The 21,992-nt window shown below is 53.0% G+C and overlaps 1 protein-coding gene across 2 annotated transcripts in view; it reads left to right on the top strand.

The window, feature by feature from the left end:
* Positions 1-21,552, top strand: part of TRIO (trio Rho guanine nucleotide exchange factor) — a 353,227-nt gene extending 331,675 nt beyond the window's left edge. The window contains exons 47-57 of one of the 2 annotated variants that reach the window (XM_043601001.1): positions 1,691-1,868; positions 4,119-4,960; positions 8,954-9,201; positions 10,876-11,014; positions 11,752-11,779; positions 11,986-12,148; positions 12,416-12,537; positions 13,816-13,894; positions 15,594-15,794; positions 18,519-18,657; positions 19,206-21,552. In XM_043601001.1, coding sequence (XP_043456936.1) covers positions 1,691-1,868; positions 4,119-4,960; positions 8,954-9,201; positions 10,876-11,014; positions 11,752-11,779; positions 11,986-12,148; positions 12,416-12,537; positions 13,816-13,894; positions 15,594-15,794; positions 18,519-18,657; positions 19,206-19,754 — 2,688 coding nt within the window. In that variant the 3' untranslated portion in view covers positions 19,755-21,552. Of the gene's footprint in view, positions 1-1,690; positions 1,869-4,118; positions 4,961-8,953; positions 9,202-10,875; positions 11,015-11,751; positions 11,780-11,985; positions 12,149-12,415; positions 12,538-13,815; positions 13,895-15,593; positions 15,795-18,518; positions 18,658-19,205 lie in introns of those variants that run through there. The other variant, XM_043601003.1, reaches the window with a different exon arrangement.
* The last annotated feature ends 440 nt before the right edge of the window (positions 21,553-21,992 follow it).

Here is a 21,992-nt window from a genome sequence, read left to right as displayed (position 1 = left end):
TGCCTCCAGCCGATGAGGACACACTGAGCCATCAGAGCTGGGCGTGGGGCCACAGGGGTAGATAAGACAGGCAGTCTGTGCCCTGGAATAGCTTGTTCTCTGAGGAAAGAGAAACACAAATAAGTAAACATAAGTAAAATAATTGCAAACGGCCCCGAGTCCTATGAACGGGACAAACCAAGGGCAAGGCAGAATAAAGCAGAGGAGGGGGCTTGAGGGCCTAGCAGATGGTCCCTGGGAGATGCAGCCTGCTCACCCACCTCTCCCTCCCTGTTCTTTCCACGTTGGCAGCCGTGCAGCCCTGAGCTCAGAAAGGAGGCGTGCATCCCTGTGTTAGAGCCTCCTACCATCTGAGCCCTGAGGTCTCAGCACCCAGGTGGGACACCACACCATCCAGCTCCCCATCAGGCTTCTGGTGGCCACCTGCAGCAGCCTCCCTGCTTCCCCTCCCTTCAGGCTGGGAGAGGCTCTTCTGCCCAACAGCACGTGGGAGGCATCAGGACTGGGCTGCATGAAGCTTCCGGCCTCTCCTGCCTCCCACTGTCCTCCGAACGTCTTCCTCCTGACAGACTCTCCACTCCATTCCAGCAGCATAGAAACTCTCTATATGTTCTTTTCCATGTCCTGCTTCTGTAAAACTGTTTTACATGTGATACCACATATAATTTCATAACACGTTATACCAATAGGGTTTTTGGTGTTTTTTTTTTCTTCAAAGTTAATTTATCCATTTTGAAAGAGAGGGACAGAGAGAGGGAATCCTAAGCAGGCTCCACACAGTTGGTGCAGAGCCCAGCATAGGCCTCAAATCCGCAAACCGCAAGATCATGACCTGAGCTGAAATCAAGAGTTGATGCTTAACCAACTTAGCCACGCAGATGCCCCAGTAGTCAAGTTTTTACAATGGTGTCATTTTATTTCTGGGGCAGAGAAGTCAGGGATACACAAACACTGGGTCATCATAAAGGAGTCAGAAGACCGGTAACTCCCAGGCCCTCACTTCTAGTTAATATTCAAGCACTTAGTTAAATTCTTGGGAATCCCCTTGTCCCTGAGTTAAGAGAATCACCGAAAAGCATCAAGATGATGATATCCAAGGCAATAAAGATGACGGCTCAACCAAAAAAGTTTGTTTCAGTTTTGACATAGGATGAGCTTTACATCGCACCTAGCTGCTGGGAATCCATGTGCTTTCGTTGTTGGCGTTGTAGTAAAATACACACAAATTTACCACCTTGGCCATTTTTCCGTGCACAGCTCAGTGGCATTAAGGACATTAAGTACGTTCACATGGTTGAATCAACCGTCGCCACTGTCCATCTCCAGGACTCTACTTATCTTGCAAAACCAAAATTCTGTGCTCATTGAACCACCACTCCCCATCCCCCCCCACCAGCCCCTGGCACCCACCATTCCACTCTCTGGCTCTATGAATTTGACCACTCAAGGTACTTCATCTAAATGAAATGAGAACCATATCCGTCTGCTTGCGACTGGCTTATCTCACTTTGCGTAATGCCCTTGGGGTTCATCCAAGTTGCGGCATAGGTCAGACTGTTCTTTTTAGGGCTGAATAGTATTCCCTTACTCATTCCATAGCCCGCATTTTGTTTATCTGTCCGTCAGTCAGTGCACGCTTGGGTTGCTTTCACTTTTTGGCCATTGAGAATAATGCTTTAATTTTTTTAAGGTGAGTTGCCTTTGCCTGGAGGAAAACGTGGAAAACGATCCCTGTAAATTTGCTCTGACATCGAGGACGGGTGGTGTGGTGGAGACCTTCACTCTGCACTCGTCCAGTCCAAGTGTCCGGCAAACATGGATCCATGAAATCAACCAAATTTTAGAAAACCAGCGTAACTTTTTAAATGGTAATGTGTGTTCTTGTCTTTCTTTCTAGAAATCTACACATTTCTATTTCTGTTTCGCTTCTCTCTACTATTACATACCTAATAAATGACAGGACATATTTAGCACAGACTGTGTTTCAGGCACTGTTCTAAGCCCTTGTTTTATTATTACTTCATTTCCTTTTCACAGTGACCCCTGGTGGCAGGTACCACTATTATTCCATTCTACAGATGAGGAAGTTGAGGCACAGAGGGGATTCGTAATTTATTTCAAGCCCCACAATTTCTTCATTGCAGAGTCAGGATTCCAAGCAGGCCAATTGGCCTTGGGCACATATCCCACACAGTCTCTCACACCATTTGTGCCCTGGAGCCCTGTCCTGGGAGGGGAATGCTTGAGAAAAACTGAGGCAGCAGACAGAGGTGGCCCTAGATGTCGGAGACATTTCTCCAGTGCAACTTTGAAACTTGGGTTGGCTGGCGTTGCTCATCCATACCTGTGGAATACCTTGCATTGGAAAACAAGACATATTTGTCCTTCCCAGCTTCCGTGACATGAGTGATTACAGGGGAGCCAGCAAAGCACCTTAGGGGACATGTCTTCTCCACAAGGAGATGGACCATACTGGCCTTTTTAGAGCGTTCCTTTGACTCTTTATGTCGGCGACTGCTAGCTTCCTTTTGTGATGGCCGACTCTGACTCTGGCTCTAATTTGGCGATCATTGAAGAGCTCTGAGAATTCAGCCAAAAGCTAAATACTCATCTGATGTCTTCTCTCATGTCTGTGTTATGTCCCAGCCCAGTAGGATGTTGTAACTTCTTTGTCCCCATAAAACCACCTTCACACCTCACATGACATTCCAGAGCCAGGAACACAGGCAGTCAATGAAAAATCAAGGGCAAGGTATTTTGGGCCAAGAAGAGGTCAGCTGCCTGCGTGTTAACTCAAGCAAGACTGATCATTTTTTACATTTGTAGTTGGAATTGGATACGTGGGGCTAGTGGGGGCCAGGGGACGGTCCCTGTGTGTGTAGAAAAGTTTCACACCTAGGACAGTGAGTCAATGCAGGCCTCTTTAAATGCGTTGTTCTTAAGTGATGCCTTCATTAAATGCTAACCCATAGCATGTAACTGTTGGGAAATCTCTAAATTTTTACCATCATCTTCAAAATAAAAGGAACTGCCTCCCAAACAGGAAGTCTGTGTAGACCATGCTGTTAAAGTTTACTAGACACTCTCTTCAGTCTAGGCAAAGTCCTATTGTGGAGGGTTGAGCACCATCAGGAATGCAGTGGGGGCTCTGGGCATGTCACATCTCTCCCTCTCGCCCTTTGTTCCAGTGAGAGGTCATGGCCAAGACAGACTTAGTAAAAATGTCATTCGGCTCCAAAATGCTTGTTCACACATGCCCGATGTCCCCCCAGACAGGAAGGGGTTCTAATTGTTGTATTTCTCAAAAGTTTTAACACTTTAAGAATTTGTGTTCATATTTCCCCCATATCTTACTTGGCATGTTTCCTTCTGTCCGTCCCTGCGGACGATTACGTAACAAATGAAGCCATTGAAGTCAGGAGATGGGACAGCTACTGGACACCCCCCCCCCCCCCCCCCCCCCCCCCGTCTGTCTTTGTAGAGCTCTTTTCCTTCCCTCCCCTCTGGTGCCAAACCTGCAAAGCAGGGGTGGTTCCTAACACCATCTGTGTGCCCTCAGGGTAACCAGGGGTATTCCTGAACTCTCAGCAGCTTCTTTGCTCTCTGGGTTAAAGAAGACTTTTGTGGCTTCGGGCCTGAACTCTCCCACTGGTAGGAGCCCGCTGCTGCCTGGGATTCTCCCCCAGGGCAATTGGACTTCCACTTGGCAGGGATGCAAAGTCTCTGCTTGCCGCTCTGGCTGTTAAAAGTCAGCCCCACGGTGGCCCTCCTGCCCCCTGGACTTGGCCTTCTCTGCCCCCCGCCCCCAGCCGCTCACACAGGCACACCTCCCGTGATGGAGTCAGTGTCAGTTGTTTATAAGTAGGAGAGTAGCATTCAAGGCCTTTGCCTTTTCCTTTGCTGATGGATGGTGTCATTCTGCCACTTCCAGGATGGGTGGCTGCTTAAAGGTCGAGATGGCTGGCTACCAGTCACATGGATGAGCCACGACTTGAGGGGGGCGGGTATTCAGGACCTGCATATCCTTTTGATTGTATCCTGTGCCTTTCTCCTTTGCCCCACGAGGATATTTTTCTTGGCGTCCTGACAGTCTCCTCTGGGTCTCCCCTGTTTTGCAGCATTGACATCACCAATCGAGTATCAGAGGAACCACAGCGGGGGCGGCGGCGGCGGCGGCGGGGGCAGCGGCGGGGGAGGGGGCGGCGGCGGCGGCGGAGGCAGCGGCGGGGCCCCCAGCGGCGGAGGCGGCAACCCCAGCGGCGGCCCCGGCAGCTGCAGCGGCCTCCCCAGCTCGAGCAGAAGCAGACCCTCCCGGATCCCCCAGCCTGTCAGACACCACTCCCCCGTGCTGGTCTCCTCTGCAGCCTCGAGCCAGGCAGAGGCAGACAAGATGTCAGGTACGTCCACTCCCGGCCCTGCACCGCCCCCTCCCGGCAGCAGCCCCGCCCCGGAGGCCGGCCCCGGCCAGGCCGGCAGGCGCGCCCCGGGAGAGCCCGAAGGCCCCGAGCGAGAAGCGGAGCACATCCCCAAGATGAAGGTGATCGAGAGCCCCAGGAAGGCCTCGGGGAATGCCGCAGGCGCCGGCCGCGATGCGGACGCCAGGGAGGCGCGGGCCAACCCGGAGGACAGCCGCTCGCGGAGCAGCCTGGGCTCGCTGCCCCTGGGAAAGCCCAGGCCCGGGGCCGTCTCGCCTCTGAACTCACCTGTGGCCACCGCATTCCCTTCTCCCATCGGCAAGGAGCCCTTTCCCCCCAGCAGCCCCCTGCAGAAGGGGGGCTCCTTCTGGAGCTCCATCCCCGCCTCTCCCGCCAGCCGGCCGGGCTCCTTCACCTTCCCTGGGGACAGCGACTCCCTCCAGCGGCAGGCGCAGCGCCACGCGGCCCCCGGCAAGGACACGGACCGCATGAGCACGTGCTCCTCGGCCAGCGAGCAGTCCGTGCAGTCCACGCAGAGCAACGGGGTAAGAACGCCCGGCAGCCTGCGCCCGCCCGCCCCGCTGCCTCTGTCCCGCCAGCTCTTCTAAACCTCCCCGTGGCCGCCGCTCTCCTCCTACTAACTCCCGGCTCTCCGGCTCCTCCGGCGCCGCCCGCAGAGGTCGGAGCCCGCCGACGCCCCGCGGGCCTGGACGGCGCGCCTTCTAACCCTCCTGCCGCGGGGACAGCGCTGCTCTCGTCTCTACTAACTCGCTCCTTGCTTTGTGTGTGTCTCCTTAATATGGGAAGCAGATCGGTACCTTGCGAACGCAGCGCCTGTGCGTCTCTCACACTCTCTGACCAGCAGAATATCTCGGAACTTCCTTTTTACCCCTGCCTTCCTCACACACGTTTTTTAGAGGGGTCAGCGTCCCTGCTGTTTACCTCCTATTTCAATTGGAATCTGTACACTTTCAGCTTTTTGCTCATCGCTTGGTTGTGCTCTTTTATGCCTTAAATTATCTTTGCAGCGTTTTTGACTCACCTGCTGAAAAAAAAAAAAAAGTCCCTCGAGAAAACTTCCAACAGCAATTTACAGCAAACTAAGCAGACAAAATAGGGGGAAAGGAATCTCTCCAGTGGAAATGCTTGCTTCCCCCAGTTTCACTCTGGAAGAGAGAGAGACTGCCTTAGCGCCTCTGGAGCGCGGGCTCCTGCTGGCGGGGAGCGAGGCGGAGGCTGGATGCGGAGCGACCTGCGTTCTGCCCGGCAGGGGGCGCGCTGCGGGCGCTCCGGGCTTCCTCGCCCTCTCCTAGGCCCGTTGCCTGGGTCGTGTCCTCAAGCAGAAAGGTTGCTGTGGTGGGGTTTTCCCCCCATTTCTGTGGCTTCCTCACTATCCTCCCCAGCTGTTTTCCTACACGGCAGATGGCCTGACCTTTAACACTTTCCTAAAGGCATGCGTGAGGGAAGAGAACTGTTCTAACGAGTGTATGTTTGATCGCTTTATAAATTTTTAAATACATTTCCCTAAAAGGGTCTGTGTCTCTCATTATGAAAACGAATCTGGCTTTTGCATGTCTCTCTTCTTTCCTCTGAACTTCTATGAATGCCTTGTTTGGGGTGACGTGGCCTTTTCTTTTCCTTCTACTTGTTACATATATTGTTAAACTCGATCTTTATACTTAATTGAGAAAGAAATCAGGAAGCGGGTCTTGGTACGTTTATTTGCCCTTGACTCTTATTTGCAAAAACAAGCGGTCGGGGCAGGCAACCTCTGCAGTGGCTGTGGCCAGTGTCCTGCAGAGTAGCCTGGCCCCCGGTTGGGTATGAATTGCTAGGAATGCAGGTGAGCAACTTCAGCCAGAGAAAAAGAGGCAGAGGTCGCAGGATTGCCTGCCAGCATCTGGTGGAATACTCGGGATGCGGGCATGGTCTTACAGCTGAGACCCCTCCTACGAATTGGGCTCATCCTAACCTGGACATTCCCCGTAAGCAACCGAGGACCTTTCAGAGTCTGTGCTTCAGAATGAACCTCGACTGCTCCAGCACAGGGCAGCCCGTGATGGTCGCTGGGCACCCATGAGTGCACAGATAACAGTCACCACCTGGCTCCCTCCTGGGATGTTCACCCTGAGACAAAGGCGTAGTCAGTCACATGTGACATATGTCCCGGCTTTAGGCTGCACAAGCCGCCTCTGCCTCTCGCTTTTTTTTACGTGGTAGGTAACCTGGAACGGGAAATTGCCAGTGTTTTAGATGAGTCAAAGTGCCTTACAGAGATGCCCTGGAAGGCTGGGACGACCACCAGAGGCCTGAATGGGGATTTGAAAATGTCCTCTAGGATTCTTAAGTATTTCAGTTAAAAGGAACCATCGCCCTGCCCCATTTCTGCCCATCTGGGCCATCTTATCCTCCTGGCAGGTCTGCTTTGACCACCTTCCTCCTTGACTACTTCCATGGAACTGTCTGCACTCACAGCCAAGCAGCTGTGCCTAACCCATGGCCTGGGTCCTTCTTCCTCCTTTAATGGGCACCTTCCAGAAAGTCCTGCTGAGAACAGGAGTGGAGTGGATGTGGACCAACCCAGACAGTGACTGTGCCAGCCCCCAAATGTGGATGCACGATGTCTCTGCACCTGCCCACCTGGGCAGCAATAGAAATGCAACCCTGCCTTCGTCTCAGAAGCCAGGTGGCCCGTGCACATTCCTAACCCCCACTCTGTAAGGGGGTAACGATTGTGCCAGCTGGGAAGGCGGTTTTGAGCATTAAATGAGATGGATTTTAAATGCCTGGTACTTAGCCTGGTTCATAGGGCGTGTTCAGAAAATACCAGTAGCTGTTGTTATTGTGGCAAAATTAAGAGACAGAGCTTTGTATGCGTTATTGCCAAAAGCGGCTATGCCACATAAGTTGCTTTTCGTTTGCGTTCTCTAGCAAATTTGGCTTCGTAATCTCAAAATTATTGGGTATTGCTATATAAGTCAGAATCCTAAAGTACATGCTCAAAGAATACAATGGCAGAAATGACTACGCACAACCCGTAGCCTGACGTGGACAGCACGGGCATCCACGAGGGGCAGGTATCCGCAGCCGACTCCGCCAAGACAGGAACAGAGCTTGGCACTCCGCTGTGTTTCCCTTAAATATCCACTGCGGGTCTGGAGCCCTGGACCCTGGAGTTCTCCGCCCGCTGACTTGCTAATAGCAGTCGCCCGTCCTCTGCCGTGTGCCCCAACACCAGCCCGGCAGCCCGGGCTGACCTGTGTGAGGCGGGATTGTACGGCAGGCACGACTGCACCACCCAGGACCTGCCCCAGGCACCTAGGAGCCCAGCAGAGGCTAGTGTCCTCGAAGCCCGGGGGATCCGTGAACGTCCTGACGGCATCGTTGGCAGAAGCCTCTGAGAACAAGCAAGCAGGAACAGGGTGCCTGATGCCCCTTCCCACGTCCCACCCATTGGTAGAGGGGATTGAGCAAGAGCTAGCTCAGGATTGGCCAGTGGTGTCAGCTTCACCCCCTCCCCCGGAACAAAGGGGTCACTTGGCAAATGACAGCTTGAGACAAACACTGCCATTTGTGTGTCTTCCGCTCAGCAACTAACGCCACTCGGCCCGCGGGCCTAGGTAGGTGGGCTTCAGAAATGATCTCTGTTTCCCTTTTGCCATCTCGCCTCGTTGAGTTCCTAGATAGGTATTGCGCGTCTGCTGCCTGTCAGTCACTGTGATGGACGTTAAGGACACACAGTGGACGAGGAGGTCAGGTACTACCAGGAGGACTTCAGGGTGAGAGGAGCATAGGCTTTCCCACGCCAAGGTCCGTTCCCGAAGCTTGAATCGCGGGGCCCACGGTGTCCACAGCTGCCCTGCCGTGCTGGGTACTCTGTGTGTTACTGTGGCAACGGCACCTTCCCGACGCTCGAGTCACACAAGCTCCTGGAAGGGCCACTCACCGAGGGACACGAGTGGCTATCCTTAGGAGCAGGGCAGTAGACAATTTACTTTTCAGGTATTGCTCATTCTTTCAGAAGGAAAGGAATAAAAGGGGACCGTGGTGAGGCATGTCAGCAGCTCGGCTGGAGCCGGCAGCCTGTGCTCTGAGTGAACGTTTTCTTTGGCAGATCTGGGGCCACTCCGTGGTCTAGTGTGTCAGCTGGGGAGCTACTCTTGGGGCTTTTTAATTTAATAATGCTTTTCTAGGTGAGCGTGGTAGTCCCCGTGACACCCCCACAACCTAGATCTAAGGCAGCATGGCACCGGCAGGAGGACTGAGCCATTCCTTTGAGGTGCAAGGAAGATGGGGCTCAAATCATCTCCCAAAAGCAGAGTGTCGTCACTGTGCTGAGTCGCGTTAGATTGTCGCTCACGTTGCTTTCTAAGTTTTCGGTGATCGGGAAAGAGGCACAGAGTCCGCTAACGAGAGAGTGGCTCCAAGTCTGTGTGGTGAACGCTGCTCTGGGCCGGCACGAGATGGCGCCCACGGATGACATCACATCTCGTTTCAGTTCCCCTCTGCCTTTCTCTTTGTCCTCCCTCCCACTCCAGAGTGAAAGCAGCAGCAGTAGCAACATCTCCACCATGTTGGTGACACACGATTACACGGCAGTGAAGGAGGATGAGATCAACGTCTACCAAGGAGAGGTCGTTCAGATTCTGGCCAGCAATCAACAGAACATGTTTCTGGTGTTCCGAGCCGCCACTGACCAGTGCCCCGCCGCCGAGGGCTGGATTCCGGGCTTCGTCCTGGGGCACACCAGTGCAGTCATCGTGGAGAACCCCGATGGGACCCTCAAGTGAGTGCCCGGTGGGCCAGCCGAGGGGACAGGGGCCCGAGTGCGCACGAGGCCCGGAGGCCCCGCTAGAGAGCCGCGCCATTGTCCATCCGTGCGAGTTCATCTCCAGGCGTGGCACGGAACCCCAGAGTGAAGACGGGGTGGCCTCTCGTCTCTCAGACTTGTTCTGACAGGGTCTTTCGATAACCTGCGTTTGCAGACACAGCTTTTTTTAAGCCACTGAGTAAACCACAACAATATTGTAGTCCCCAATATTCTGGTTGGGTGGTGGGGGGGGACTCTCCAAGGACCCCTGCCCTCTTAGCAGGCTATGCTGAGGGTGCATCCATGAAGGTGCTCGTCTGTGAGCTGCAGGTAAAGATCTGTGTGATGCCATTACTATCGTGTCTCACGTATACTAGAAGGTTTCATTCCACTACGAAATGAGACTGGGTTTGCTGTGTTAAACTTTAAAAAAAAATTTTTTTTTAATATTTATTTTTGAGAGAGAGAGACCCAGCATGAGTAGGGGAGGGGCAGGAAAAGAGGGAGACACAGAATCCAAAGCAGGCTCCAGTCTCTGAGCTGTCAGCACAGAGCCTGACGTGGGGCTTGAACTCACAAACCGTGAGATCGTGATGTGAGCCAAAGTCAGAAGCTTAACTGACTGAGCCACCCAGGTGCCCCTGCATTCAACATTTTTTTTTTTTTTTAAAGAAAACGGAATTCAGGTGCTGATTTAAAACTTTGCCCTTCTCTGAATCTATTTGGCTGTGATAGAGGTCAGCCACATGGCTTCTGGGAATGGAGGCTTTGCAGGAATTTGTGATTTCTGAAATCCCCAATGACGGTGACCACGGTCATGCTCCTGTCCAAGCCCGGCAGGACCCTTGGCGGGGTGTGCGGCACACCTGGATGGCACCCCAGCACCACCCCACACCTTTGGGCCTGGAGCTTGCAACCCCCCGGGGATGCTAGGCTTGAGCTCAGGCTGCAGAGGGTCTCTTCCATAATGATCCCCTTGTCCCGTCTCTCCTCGATATATAGAAGTACTTTATCTTAGTACATTATTCAAGAATCCCATTTTGTACTTTGTTTTATCAAAGGGTATTCTTAGGCCTTGTATTAGGGTTCTTCAGAGAAATAGAGCCAATAGGAGCATGTGGGAAGGAGACAGGTGTTGTAAGGAACTGGATCATAAGGTTATGGAGAATTATGAGTCCAAATCCACAGTGTAGACCAGCAGGCTGGGTGCCCATTCTGCTAGAGAATTCCCTCCAGCTCGGGGAAGCCAGTCTTTTTGTTCTACTTAGGTTTCCGGTTGATTGGAGGAGGCCCACTCACCACGTGGTGGAGGGCGGAGTGTTTTACTTTACCAATTAAAATTTTAATATCGTCCAGAAACACCCAGAACAACACTTGATCACATCTCTGGGCGTCAAACGGCCAAGAATTGACCATCATCATGGCCACTTCTGTATTTTAGTCCTTAACACTTAAGAATTTCTTGGTTTCCCCTCTGGTTTTTAAGACTCAGGGTCAGGTTTCCCTCAGCAGAGCACACTGTTCCTGAAGGAGCCTCAGTCAGCCTGTGTCCCCATAGGTGAGCTACTCAGCTCTTCTCTGATGTTCTCAGGAATCACTTGCCGAACACTGGGAAGATGTAACACTAACAATGTGTTACTTTCCCCCTAGGAAGTCAACATCTTGGCACACAGCACTCCGTTTAAGGAAAAAATCTGAGAAAAAAGATAAAGACGGCAAACGGGAAGGCAAGTTAGAGAACGGTTATCGGAAGTCTCGGGAAGGACTCAGCAACAAGGTATCTGTGAAGGTGAGTCTGAGCGTCTCCAGGAACCCGTGTCATTCCGAGGGGGCAGCAGGGGGCCTGGCGCCCAGCCTCGCTTGCCACGCCCTGCCTCCCACCAGCCGCCCACCAGCAGGGCTCCGGGCACAGGTGGGTACACTTGTGCGGGGAACCAGGGACACGGAGCACGCCTGACCAGGTGCACGTGTAGCTTACAAGGAACACTGCCAGCTGCCCGGTGAAGCAGAAACCAGACCCTTGCAAGTACAACGCTGCAAAGCCGCTGTGGTGCTGACTTCATCCGGGGGCCGCCTCAGCCTCGCCGGCTCCGGCACATTCGCTCGGCAGTCGCTTCAGTCAGCTTGGTTCCCGTGGTGCGACTGCCTCAAACCTGGGTTGGGGAGTGGTTGCCTGGGGAGAAAAAGTCTCCCCCAAAGGGAACGCGAGGGCTCTGGGCCAGGGCACCGGCCGCCCTTCAGAAGGAAGGGGTGTGGGGACCAGCTGGACCCAGCCCACTGGATGAGAAAAATGGGCATTTCTGAGGTTAAAGGGCGTTGATGCGTTTGCGAGAAGGAAGACAAAAGCTCATCTAAATTTGGATGAGTGCATTTAAAGGCGATGAAAATGCGCTGTTTCGATACCCACGAAAACCAAGTTGTATTTCCACTCATCTTTCAGTGATAATCGTAGCCGGGGAGTAAACTCAGTATACCTCAAAGCAGTTCTTGCTTCTGGTTAATATCTACATGCTTTTTGCATTTCAGCTTCTCAACCCCAACTACATATATGACGGTGAGTTCTGTTGTCTGCTTCCTCCTGTCTCGCAGAGCGTAGGTCTATGGGGCGTGGCGGAGAGGCCTCGGGTGTGCCGCGTGGAACGGGTTTTTTGTGGTGCTCCGGGTGTGGGCGGCAACGAGGGCCTCATTCGTTTGTTAGCGTTGGTGGGTGTGGGAGGGGAACCAAGGGTGACTGGTGTCCCTGACTCCTCTCTCCTGCAGTTCCCCCAGAATTCGTCATTCCCTTGAGTGAGGTCACGTGTGAGACAGGGGAGACCGTTGTTCTTAGATGTCGAGTTTGTGGCCGCCCCAAGGCCTCGATCACCTGGAAGGGCCCTGAACACAACACCTTGAACAACGACGGTCACTACAGCATCTCCTACAGGTGAGGGTGGGTCTCGCTGGCAGTGAGCATGACCTCTAGTCACTGTGACCAACACTGTCAAACTGCTTACTTAGCTTTTGCACCCTGACGCCTCCCACGAGGGCCCGTTTCATCTGGGGTGCACAATAAAAATTAAAATTCCACTTGAAATTCCTTGGCAATACTCGCTCTCGGAATTTCCTGTGACCCCAAAGGGGGGAGGGGAGGGGTGGCCACTGGGGGAGCTGCCCCTCTGTGACCCACGGTGTCTTGTCACCTGTACGGCAGTGACTTGGGAGAGGCCACTCTGAAGATTGTGGGCGTGACCACAGAAGATGACGGCACCTACACGTGCATCGCTGTGAACGACATGGGTTCGGCCTCGTCCTCAGCCAGTCTGAGGGTGCTGGGTAAGCTGCTCCCCAAGCTGATCTGAGGCCCAGAGGCCCCGCCCCTACACAGACCCGCCCCACATACTCTGAAGTGTTTGGCAACAGTCACTCTCGGGGCCTTCCCAACAAGAGCTACAAGGGGCAGACCACGGTATCTAGGACATCCCGGGGAGGGACACGGTGAAGGCCGCTCATCACCGCCCCGGTGCCAGCCTCTGGGTTGGAACACGGCACATTCCGTGTTCTTAGTGCTCAAAACACATCCTCCTATTTGATTTCTCTTTTATTCAATTCCTGAGTTGACACTTTGGCTCTGAGAGACTCTCCTCCAAGCTGGTCTCATGTGGACTATGAGAGGAGAGGAAGAACTGTGGCTGAGGCTCTGTGCCTGACTTAGACCCTAACGGCGTCCCTCCGTGAGTGCAGGGGACCAGGGTGGGACCTGCGTCCCTCCGGTCCGAAGCCCTTGCTCTCTTCACTGCCCAGCAAGGCCTTGTTCTCTCTCCTCAGCTAGACTGAGCTACTGGAGGCAGAACCCATGTCCTGGGCCTTTCTAAGTCTCCTCTGGGTGCACTTGACAAGATGCTCAGGAGGCAGCACGTACCCCTTGATTTGCAACTACTGCTTTGGCAGAAGGCCAGCTTGGCAGCACAGGACCGCTGACTTTTGTCACGTGTCCCCCAGCTGCACCAGCTCAAGGAACCTGCTTCCGAGAGCAAAACAAAAATAAAACCCTGAACTAAAAGGTGCATTGAGTTCAGGAACACCCTGTGTGTAGACAATGAACAGAATTATCTTAGCATTTTTATCCTGTGTCTCTTCATCCCAGATATTTTAATCTCATTAAACCAGAGAAAGGGAATGTCCTGAATTTCTCAGATCATGATACAAGGAAGAAAGAGAATCTTGAATTTAAAAGTGAAGAATCACCGGTGTTGTAATTTGTAAAAGAGGCCACAGAAACTATCCAGGTGGTTTTTGCTTTCTAATAAATCAGTAGCACAAGCTAAAGGCACTTGGGGAGGTGGAAGATGCCACCTTGGAGACGCGAGTTGGAAAATAATGGAAAAGGCAGTGGGTGTTTATTTCTGTCACGTAAACCCATCTCGTCCTCATCCTAAGTCCCAGCCTGTCGTGTGTATTTTATGCTTTGGGCACATCTTCATTCCGATGAGCCACAGCGGACATGCCCGGCAGCCACGGTGGCCGCCATGTTGGACAGCGCAGGCCTAGAGACCCCTTCCCCCAGTAGCGCCGCAGAAACCAAGCTCAGGGGAGGTGCTGCTCTTGTTACAGGTCCAGGGAGTGATGGGATCATGGTGACCTGGAAAGACAACTTTGACTCCTTCTACAGCGAAGTGGCTGAGCTTGGCAGGTACAATATAAAACCCAAAGCCCCTTCCGGGAGAGCAGAGAGTAAGACATAACTCACCGCAGGAGTAGATAAAATCAAGTGGTGTATTTTGCTACCAGTTGGAAGTTATAGGAGTTCTATTTGGAAGGTAACCTGTAATTGCCTTTCGACAGTAAACACTGAGGGTTCAGACGTTTTCAGCTCAGATTCCAGGAGACAATGAAGGCCTAAAGCCATAAGCCATCCGTTCACGCAATGACTCAACTCCTCTGCTGTGCATCTAGGACCGAACCAGCTGTCGTGTCCTTGGGAGAAGTTGGAGGAGAGTCGCTCAAACCCTTTTTGTGGGACTTAATTCTCCTTTGGAGGCTCAGCTAGGAAAGGCTGAGTGTGCCCGGCAGACTTGAGTTGTCTGTGGAGACGTGCATTGGAGATGCGGGGCATGCCTGCATGAGCAGAGAGAGGGGCTCCTCCCTTCCAGAAGGGCAGCCAGGGCTCGGGCGGCGGTCAGCAGGGCCCTCAGGCCCTCTGGCTCGACTCTGCTGCCCATCCACACGGCTCTCCTCCACTTCTCCAGTCCTGACCCAGGCAGCAAGAAGGTCAAAAGCATGACAGCTGAGCTTGTCGCTTTTAAAAAGCTTTCCAAGAAACCCCCAGAGTGGCCTCCTCCATTTGAGTGGCTGCACTGGGTCTCGTGGCTCCAGCTACCTGTGCACATACCTGCGTGTATCGGGCTGACCTGTCTGTCCTCTGTCCATCGCTGCACGGGCACACCACTTGCTGTCTCGAGGCAGCGCTGACTTATCACTTCTGGCCACGTGTGGAGTGATCGGGCAGCTATCCGCTGGTTTCTCCTGGGCTCAGTTGGCTGGGACGCTGGGCCTCTCTCCACATAGACTTTCGCCCTGGGCTTCCTCACGTGATGGCAGAAGCCGCAGGGCCTCTCAAGGCTCGGCCTCAGAAATCAGCGGCCACGCTTCTTCCACATTGTGTGCGTCAGAAACACTACCGGCCAGGCCAGGTTCAAGGAAGAGAAACAGACTGCCCTTCTGTGGGAGAAGTAGCAGAGTGGTGTGGCCGTTTTCTTCCCACCACAGGGTGATTTCTGTTCCTTGCATTCCCCAGTACTCCCCAAATTTCATCCCATCCTATGGTAGCGGGCTCAGATTTGAGGTCCAAGACCCTATTTTCCAGGTTGGGTCAAGGTGCCACTGAGGCTTCTTGGGTGTGGCTCACTGGGGACAGCTCCAGAGGCCGTGGGTGCCGATGAGTGACCGGCCCCACACAGGCGTCCTGCAAGTCAGGCACTGTGACAGCAGTGACACTCCTTTCCAAAAGGGGGCACAGGGTGACTAGGGGCCGACCAAGTGCATCCCAGGCTTCTTGACATGGTGAGGAAGGCTTTCCATGACAGCAGAGGTGGAGGCTGCCTGGTTGGTCTCACATGTCACTTCTGCTGAATTTGAGGTCAGGAGGTCACACAGGGTGAGGAGATGGAGTTTACCTCTAGGAAGGAGAGGAGACGCATGGCTGAGGGGCTCGGAGATTGGCAGGCTTCCTCGGGGTTGTCGCGGGCCGTCGTTCCTCCACGAGTGGCCAGGGAGGGCAGGGCCTGTGGACAGGGGAGGCTGCCCCGCCCCCAGTCCATTTAGGTTAACAGTTTCTTGTCCATGACAGACTCAGAGTCGTCTGAAAGTGACCTTCTTGGCATATTTTCCAGGGGCAGATTCTCTGTCGTTAAGAAATGTGATCAAAAAGGAACCAAACGAGCAGTGGCCACTAAGTTTGTGAACAAGAAGTTGATGAAGCGTGACCAGGTCACCCACGAGCTTGGAATCCTGCAGAACCTCCAGCACCCGCTGCTTGTTGGCCTCCTTGATAGCTTCGAGACCCCCACCAGCTACATCCTGGTTTTGGAAATGTGCGTACACACCCCCTTCCCTCCCCAGCTTGGGAGCCTCTGCCTCAACTTTAAGTGATCTTGTTGTTTGTTCTCTAAGAAGGGCAGAGAGTGGCATTTGGGGATCCACAGAACGTGTAAAATACAAAAGAAAAGCCTACTGTCAGAGACCACAGTTCTAGAGCTTTCCAGTAACGGTAGAAAGAAGTATAGTCTTTAGCGTGCGCTGTCCAAACGAGGGAGCAACCAGCCTAGCATCAGAACACCCCAGCACTGCCCAGGTTCCCTCTGGGTGTCGGCCTGGAGATGCCACCTGGTTCACGGGATCCCCCAGAGGCCCGGCCTCTGAAGACTCATGTGCTGCCGGGGGCCCAGGGTGGACTCACTAAGAGCTCTCTCATCCCCGATGCTTTGGGCATCCAGTCCTGCCCCTCAGGGCTCATGCCCACCCCCTGCAGGATGGTCAGGACAGGGGGAGGGGGGCACCTCTGGCCAGAGCAGCCCCCCTGCTCCCCGTGGCACTCCAGGGCCTCAGTGCCATCTCAGCGAACACGTCAGTCATCTGAACAGTGAAAACTGTGACCCGAGAGCATCGGTCCTCACTCGGGGGCAGTGTTGCTCCCCAGGGGACATTTGGACATGCCCGGAGACTTGCTTGGGTTGGGGGTTCCCCTGACATCTAGAGGGTAGAGGCCAGGGATGCTGCCCAGGATGGCCCCACAGCCGAGAACCATCTGTTCCAAAGTGTTAGCTGTACGGGTTTGGGAAGCCCACCCTAGAACATTCTGGCCTCTGTGAAATACAGGGGCGTTTAGCTGGGTTTAAATACCTATTCCTTCTTTTTTTACTAGGGAGTCCTTTCATATATTTACATGGATTTACAACTTCTTTCCACTGGTAAAAGCAAAATATTCTGTGCCACTTAGTAGTTCCTTGATGCATTCTCAGGGGGACAGAGTAGGACAGACAGGAAGGCCTCCTCAGAGCCTCTAGGACACATTCTTCCTGACAGTGGGACTCGGGCTCTAGGAGCCCGTCATTTGCAGGGACCCCTTCAAGGCCCTGTGTTTGATTTTTCTGTGTGTTGTATTGCTTTTTGTAAAGAATTTGGAAGTGCCTTCAGAGGGCAAGGCCGGGGGAGGGCACGTGTCAGGATCATCTCCCCTGCCCCCCCCAGGGTAAAGCTCCTGCTGGAGTGTCGGGGGCCTGTCGCAGCCTCCGTCTTTGGAATAGCAGACATGTCAGATGGCAGAGGGAGGACGGCAGGCCCCCGAGACGTCCCCCTACGCTGAGCGTCATGGGCAAAGGGCACGTCGGGGGACTTGGGGCCTGGGCACAGCCCAGTCTGGCTTCTGTCTGTGCTCCCTATCTCATTGGCTCTGTACCTGGGGCTCCTTTCTCAACCTTAGAATTTTTAAAAATCCTGTAATGGGGCTTGTTGTGGCCCTAAAATGACGTCCAGGCAGAGACCTCAGTACCTGGGAGGCTCCTTTCGGACTTGAGATGCTGGGTGACTAATAGCTACTGATCATCTGGGGATTTTTCAACAAAAACTAAAGTCCTCATCAAAAATTGGCAAGACGTCCGTTTCTGGCGTAAAATTTACGTATGTTCAGCTGTCCTTTCTTTTTAGCGGAAAACTAAATGGTTTGGCCTCACCACACTGTTAATAGGATTTTTTTCATAGCAGATGTCTTACTACCACATTCTCCTTGATGACCTTGTTATCAGACAAATGGCTGGTTTCCCTCGAAGTTTGTTTTGCAAGCAAAGGGGGCAGCGTAGGCTGGGGTTCGGGGAGGCCGGGGCCAGACCACCGCATTGCGATTGTGGCCTTCAGTTGAAGAAGCTGGCGTGAGGACTAAGTGAGCTGACGGAGAGGGTGTCGTCCCTGGCACGCGGGCAGTGCTGTGTCAGCGGCTTTTACATCAGCAGTGATTCAAAGTAGGGAAGCCTTTTGAGTCCAGCATGAAGTGAGAAGCACCAGCTACCCCCACGGGTCGGCAGGTAGTTCCTTCGGCTTCCAAGCTCCCACTTTGGGGACATGGAAACAGGGGTCATTTTGATGGAAGGCACAGTTTCAGTTACTGTCAAGGCTTCTATCCTTACAGATCCCAGAAATGGTGGGGAGGGGGCAGTCCTCCCTCCCAGGTCACAAGTGAGCAGGGTGACCGCATTCCTTAGAACTCTTCACGGCTCCCCTCTGAGTTCTTATTTTAAAAGGCACCCAGGAAGACCGTGAGCTCGGCGTCTGTGCAAATGCCCGGATTCTGGGTGGAGCAGGCTTGTCCTGCTGTGGAGCCCAGGCATTAAGACCAAGTGGCTGTTTTCTCATCACCCCGTGACATCAGCTCTTACATTATCCCATTTGGCCTTCCCATCGCCCATTTTATAGGTGGTAAAACTAAGGCTCGGGGAGGTGGTATCACTTCATTCTATCCAGGAGCAGATGGCTTGCCCAGGCCGTCTCCTCGGTGTCTCAGAGGCTGGGCAGGAGCCCACATGTGCTGCTGTCTGCGTCCCCACTCCCTCTGGGGGCTGAGCGACCTCGTTCCCTGCTCGCATCCATAACGAGGTTGGAAAGAAACGACCCTCTTGATAGAGTCGCGCCTTTAGGTGGAGGTACGATTCCGAACCCCAGCCTTGTAGGACGTTAACAAGGGGCCCACCCGCAGCCGCCCGTCTCCTGCTACGCAGGAGAGGTCAGCGCCGTGGCGAGCATCGTGCGCATTCCTGCCTCCACAGGGCTGACCAGGGACGTCTCCTGGACTGTGTGGTGCGATGGGGAAACCTCACCGAAGGGAAGATCAGGGCGTATCTGGGGGAGGTTCTGGAAGCCGTCCGATACCTTCACAACTGCAGGATAGCGCACCTGGACCTCAAGGTTAGTGGGCTTCCCGGGGCCGAGGCCGGCGTGTCCGAGCACAGGGCCTCTCAGCTTCTGCACTGCATCCAGGCCAGGAGGCCCGGGGGGAGGGGGTATAAGTACGAGGAGGTGGGTAATGGGCACACGGGTCTCTAATCTCCACTTTTGAGATTTACTTTTGATGCTATAAACGATCAGTAAAGTACTCTTCACACATCCCGTGAGTTCCGGAAAGTTCCTGTGAGTTTCGTGAGGCTGGTGTGGGACTGGTTCAGTGGCAGCTGAGAAAGGAAGGCGAATGTTTCTGTTAGTGCCAGGAGTGAGAACAACACCCAGCTTCCTAAGCCAGGGCCCTTCGGCGTGGCGACTCCACCCCGGTCTCCCGAGAGGGCTGTCCCCGACAGGCGACGCTGACTCCTCCGTGGGCCGACACGCTCCAAGTTTCGTCCCGTTTTGCGTGTGAACAGTCTCTTCCAGTCGGCCTCCTGGATGCCCGTTGAGCATCGCGTTTGTTAAGCGTGGGATGGGGACAGATGGAAATGACCTTGTCTTATCCTGTCTCCTAGCCTGAAAACATCCTGGTGGATCAGAGTTCGGCCAAGCCAACGATCAAACTGGCTGACTTTGGAGATGCTGTCCAACTCAACACGACCTACTACATCCACCAGTTGCTGGGGAACCCCGAGTTTGCAGCCCCCGAAGTCATCCTTGGGAACCCCATCTCCCTGACCTCGGATACATGGAGTGTCGGAGTGCTCACATACGTGCTTCTCAGTGGCGTGTCCCCCTTCCTCGACGACAGCGTGGAGGAGACCTGCCTGAACATTTGCCGACTAGACTTTAGCTTCCCAGAGGACTGCTTCAAAGGAGTGAGCCAGAAGGCCAAGGAGTTCGTGTGTTTCCTCCTCCAAGAGGACCCTGCCAAGCGTCCCTCGGCTGCTCTGGCCCTCCAGGAGCAGTGGCTGCAGGCGGGCCACGGCAGTGGCAAAGGTGCGGGCGTCCTCGACACGTCCAGACTGACTTCCTTCATTGAGCGGCGCAAACACCAGAACGATGTTCGACCTATCCGTAGCGTTAAAAACTTCTTACAGAGCAGGCTTTTGCCTAGAGTCTGACCCATCCTGAAGTTCTCTCTCATTCTCTTTCACCTGCCAATCAGCTGTTAATTTGAATTTCGAAGAGAAACACAAACCAACATGACTGATGAGCTGCCGTACGTTCATCGTGTGACAGTGCGTTCCGGGTGAGCTGTGCTCGGCGGTGCCCGGGGCTCGGGAGCACGCTGTGCTGGGGTGGAGGACCTTCTCGCACACGCTTCGTGGGCGGAGACAGCGTTGCTGTACCACAGTCTTTTATTCAGGTTTCTGCAAAAAAAAAGAAAAGAAACTTTTTTAAATACACACGAATAGAATTTTGCAAATTTAACATTTTCCAGGATTTATTCAAGGACACGAAATGCCTATGTTCAACCACTGGTGTTAACGAACAAAACAGAGATACTGGACACCCCTGGGGAGGACTCCCCCCTCGAGGCGGCCCCCCCCACGGCCTCGTCCAGAGCTCAGGGTCCACCTGGCTCTGAGCTTTCCTAGCCGCCGGGTCCGCGTGCGTCTCACCGGGACGCCAGACCAGGCTCCTGAAACGTGCATTCAACCTCAGACTTTTGCATAAAACTAGAATGAATCGTTCTGCTCTGATGAAATGTAGGCCTTATTTGTATATAAGACTGGTCCTGCCTTCGGTCTGTCCTTCCCTCCTGTCCCCCCCTCTCCCCCCACCCCCACCGCCCAGGGCTTCCTTTGGAGGAGGTCAGAGGGTTCTGCCCATCAACCCAGGACGTCAGGTTGGGTCCCACCCCGATGTCCCCTCCCCCTGCTTCCCACCCCCAAGCCGTCAATCAGATTGTCGAGCAGTATACAGTCAGATGAAAATACTGTAAATGCACTCATTGGGGTTTTTTTTGGTTTTATTTCATATCATGTGCAATGTTGTGGCTTTAACATTTTATGCAACTATTTATGAAGACCTCTGTTGTACCTGTAATAAATACATAGAAAAAGCACATACTTCGTACAGTGAGCTTTATGGTTTTGTGCGTGTGTCGGGGGCGGGGGGGTGGGGGTGGAGCCCTGTGCCATCAGTTCAAGGAGATTTAACTCTGCGTGAAATTTGTCAGTTTCGAGGACTGTAAAAAGTGATTTCATACTCTGAATATAAAACTGGATAATAGGGTAATGTTTTCAAATTTATTATGCTATTATTCAGAATGCCAAAGTATTATTTTTTTTCCCAAAATCGGTCTGGCCATTTACTACTTTTTAGACTTTTTGACGTTCCACTTTCTGTACAAAAATTGGCTGGATTTTGAGCTTTTGGTAAGAAATAAAAGCCAATTAAGCACTAGCCGCCTTGAGGCTGGCATCTGTGACGTCTGCGTCACTGTGGCAGAATTAACGCTGGCGTGGGGACACCTGTCAACAAGCCGCGGGCTTTCTGGGCACGCTTGAATTTTTCTGAATGTCTTTTTATCTTTGTTGTGTGAGATCCACTACGAACGAGACCGGCCCACTTGCCCAGCCAGCCAGACACCTGGGTCTTGAGCCATGAACCGGGCGTAGTTAAGCTTTGCAGCTTCCAATGTATTTTATTTATTCTTTTGTTGGGTTTTTGTTTGTTTCTTGTAAAATTGTACAGAAACTTTTTAAAAGAAATTGGATTCAAAACTGGATGTGTATTCGTAACCTCACAACTTTTATTTGTGTATTGTTTCTTTTATTATTTCAGTTAAATTTTTACATTATTTTGCATGTATATTTCTTTGTACAGAGACCTTACATGTTTACACAGTATGATGTGATGTAAATATTTTATTTTGCCATCAGTTATTTTAAAAAATTAAACATATTTGCCTGATTTTTGTGTTAGGCCTTTTATTTAAATTGGTCACTATGGAACCGAAAAGAGAGACATTGCTGAGCAAGACTGAAAGGCGGGCCTCTCGTGGGTCAGGCGGGGAGTTGGAGAGGAGAATGTTCCGGACTAGGAATCCGCTGTACATGGCCAGAAATGAGAGTTGGTCCGGCTCCTGCAGACTGGTTGTCAGAACCCACACTCCAAAGACACTGGGACGTGAACCAGAGTTCAGCTGTTTACAGTGGGGCTGCCCCCGGTCCTGGTTAGAATTCTATCCAAGGTACCCCAGTTCTTGATGGGCATAGATCGCAACAAAGGGAAGAGCTGTTGCCTCCTGGCCACAGAAGAGCAAGTTTCATGTCCAAATGGGTTGAAGAACGTGAAGCACTTGGGTGCAAGCATCAGTGTTAGGAACTGACGGATGATACGGCACCTGCCGA

This window comes from Prionailurus bengalensis, chromosome A1 (assembly GCF_016509475.1).
Source record: "Prionailurus bengalensis isolate Pbe53 chromosome A1, Fcat_Pben_1.1_paternal_pri, whole genome shotgun sequence".
Classification (NCBI taxonomy): Eukaryota; Metazoa; Chordata; class Mammalia; order Carnivora; family Felidae; genus Prionailurus; species Prionailurus bengalensis.
This window is presented reverse-complemented; position numbering and strand designations above follow the sequence as displayed.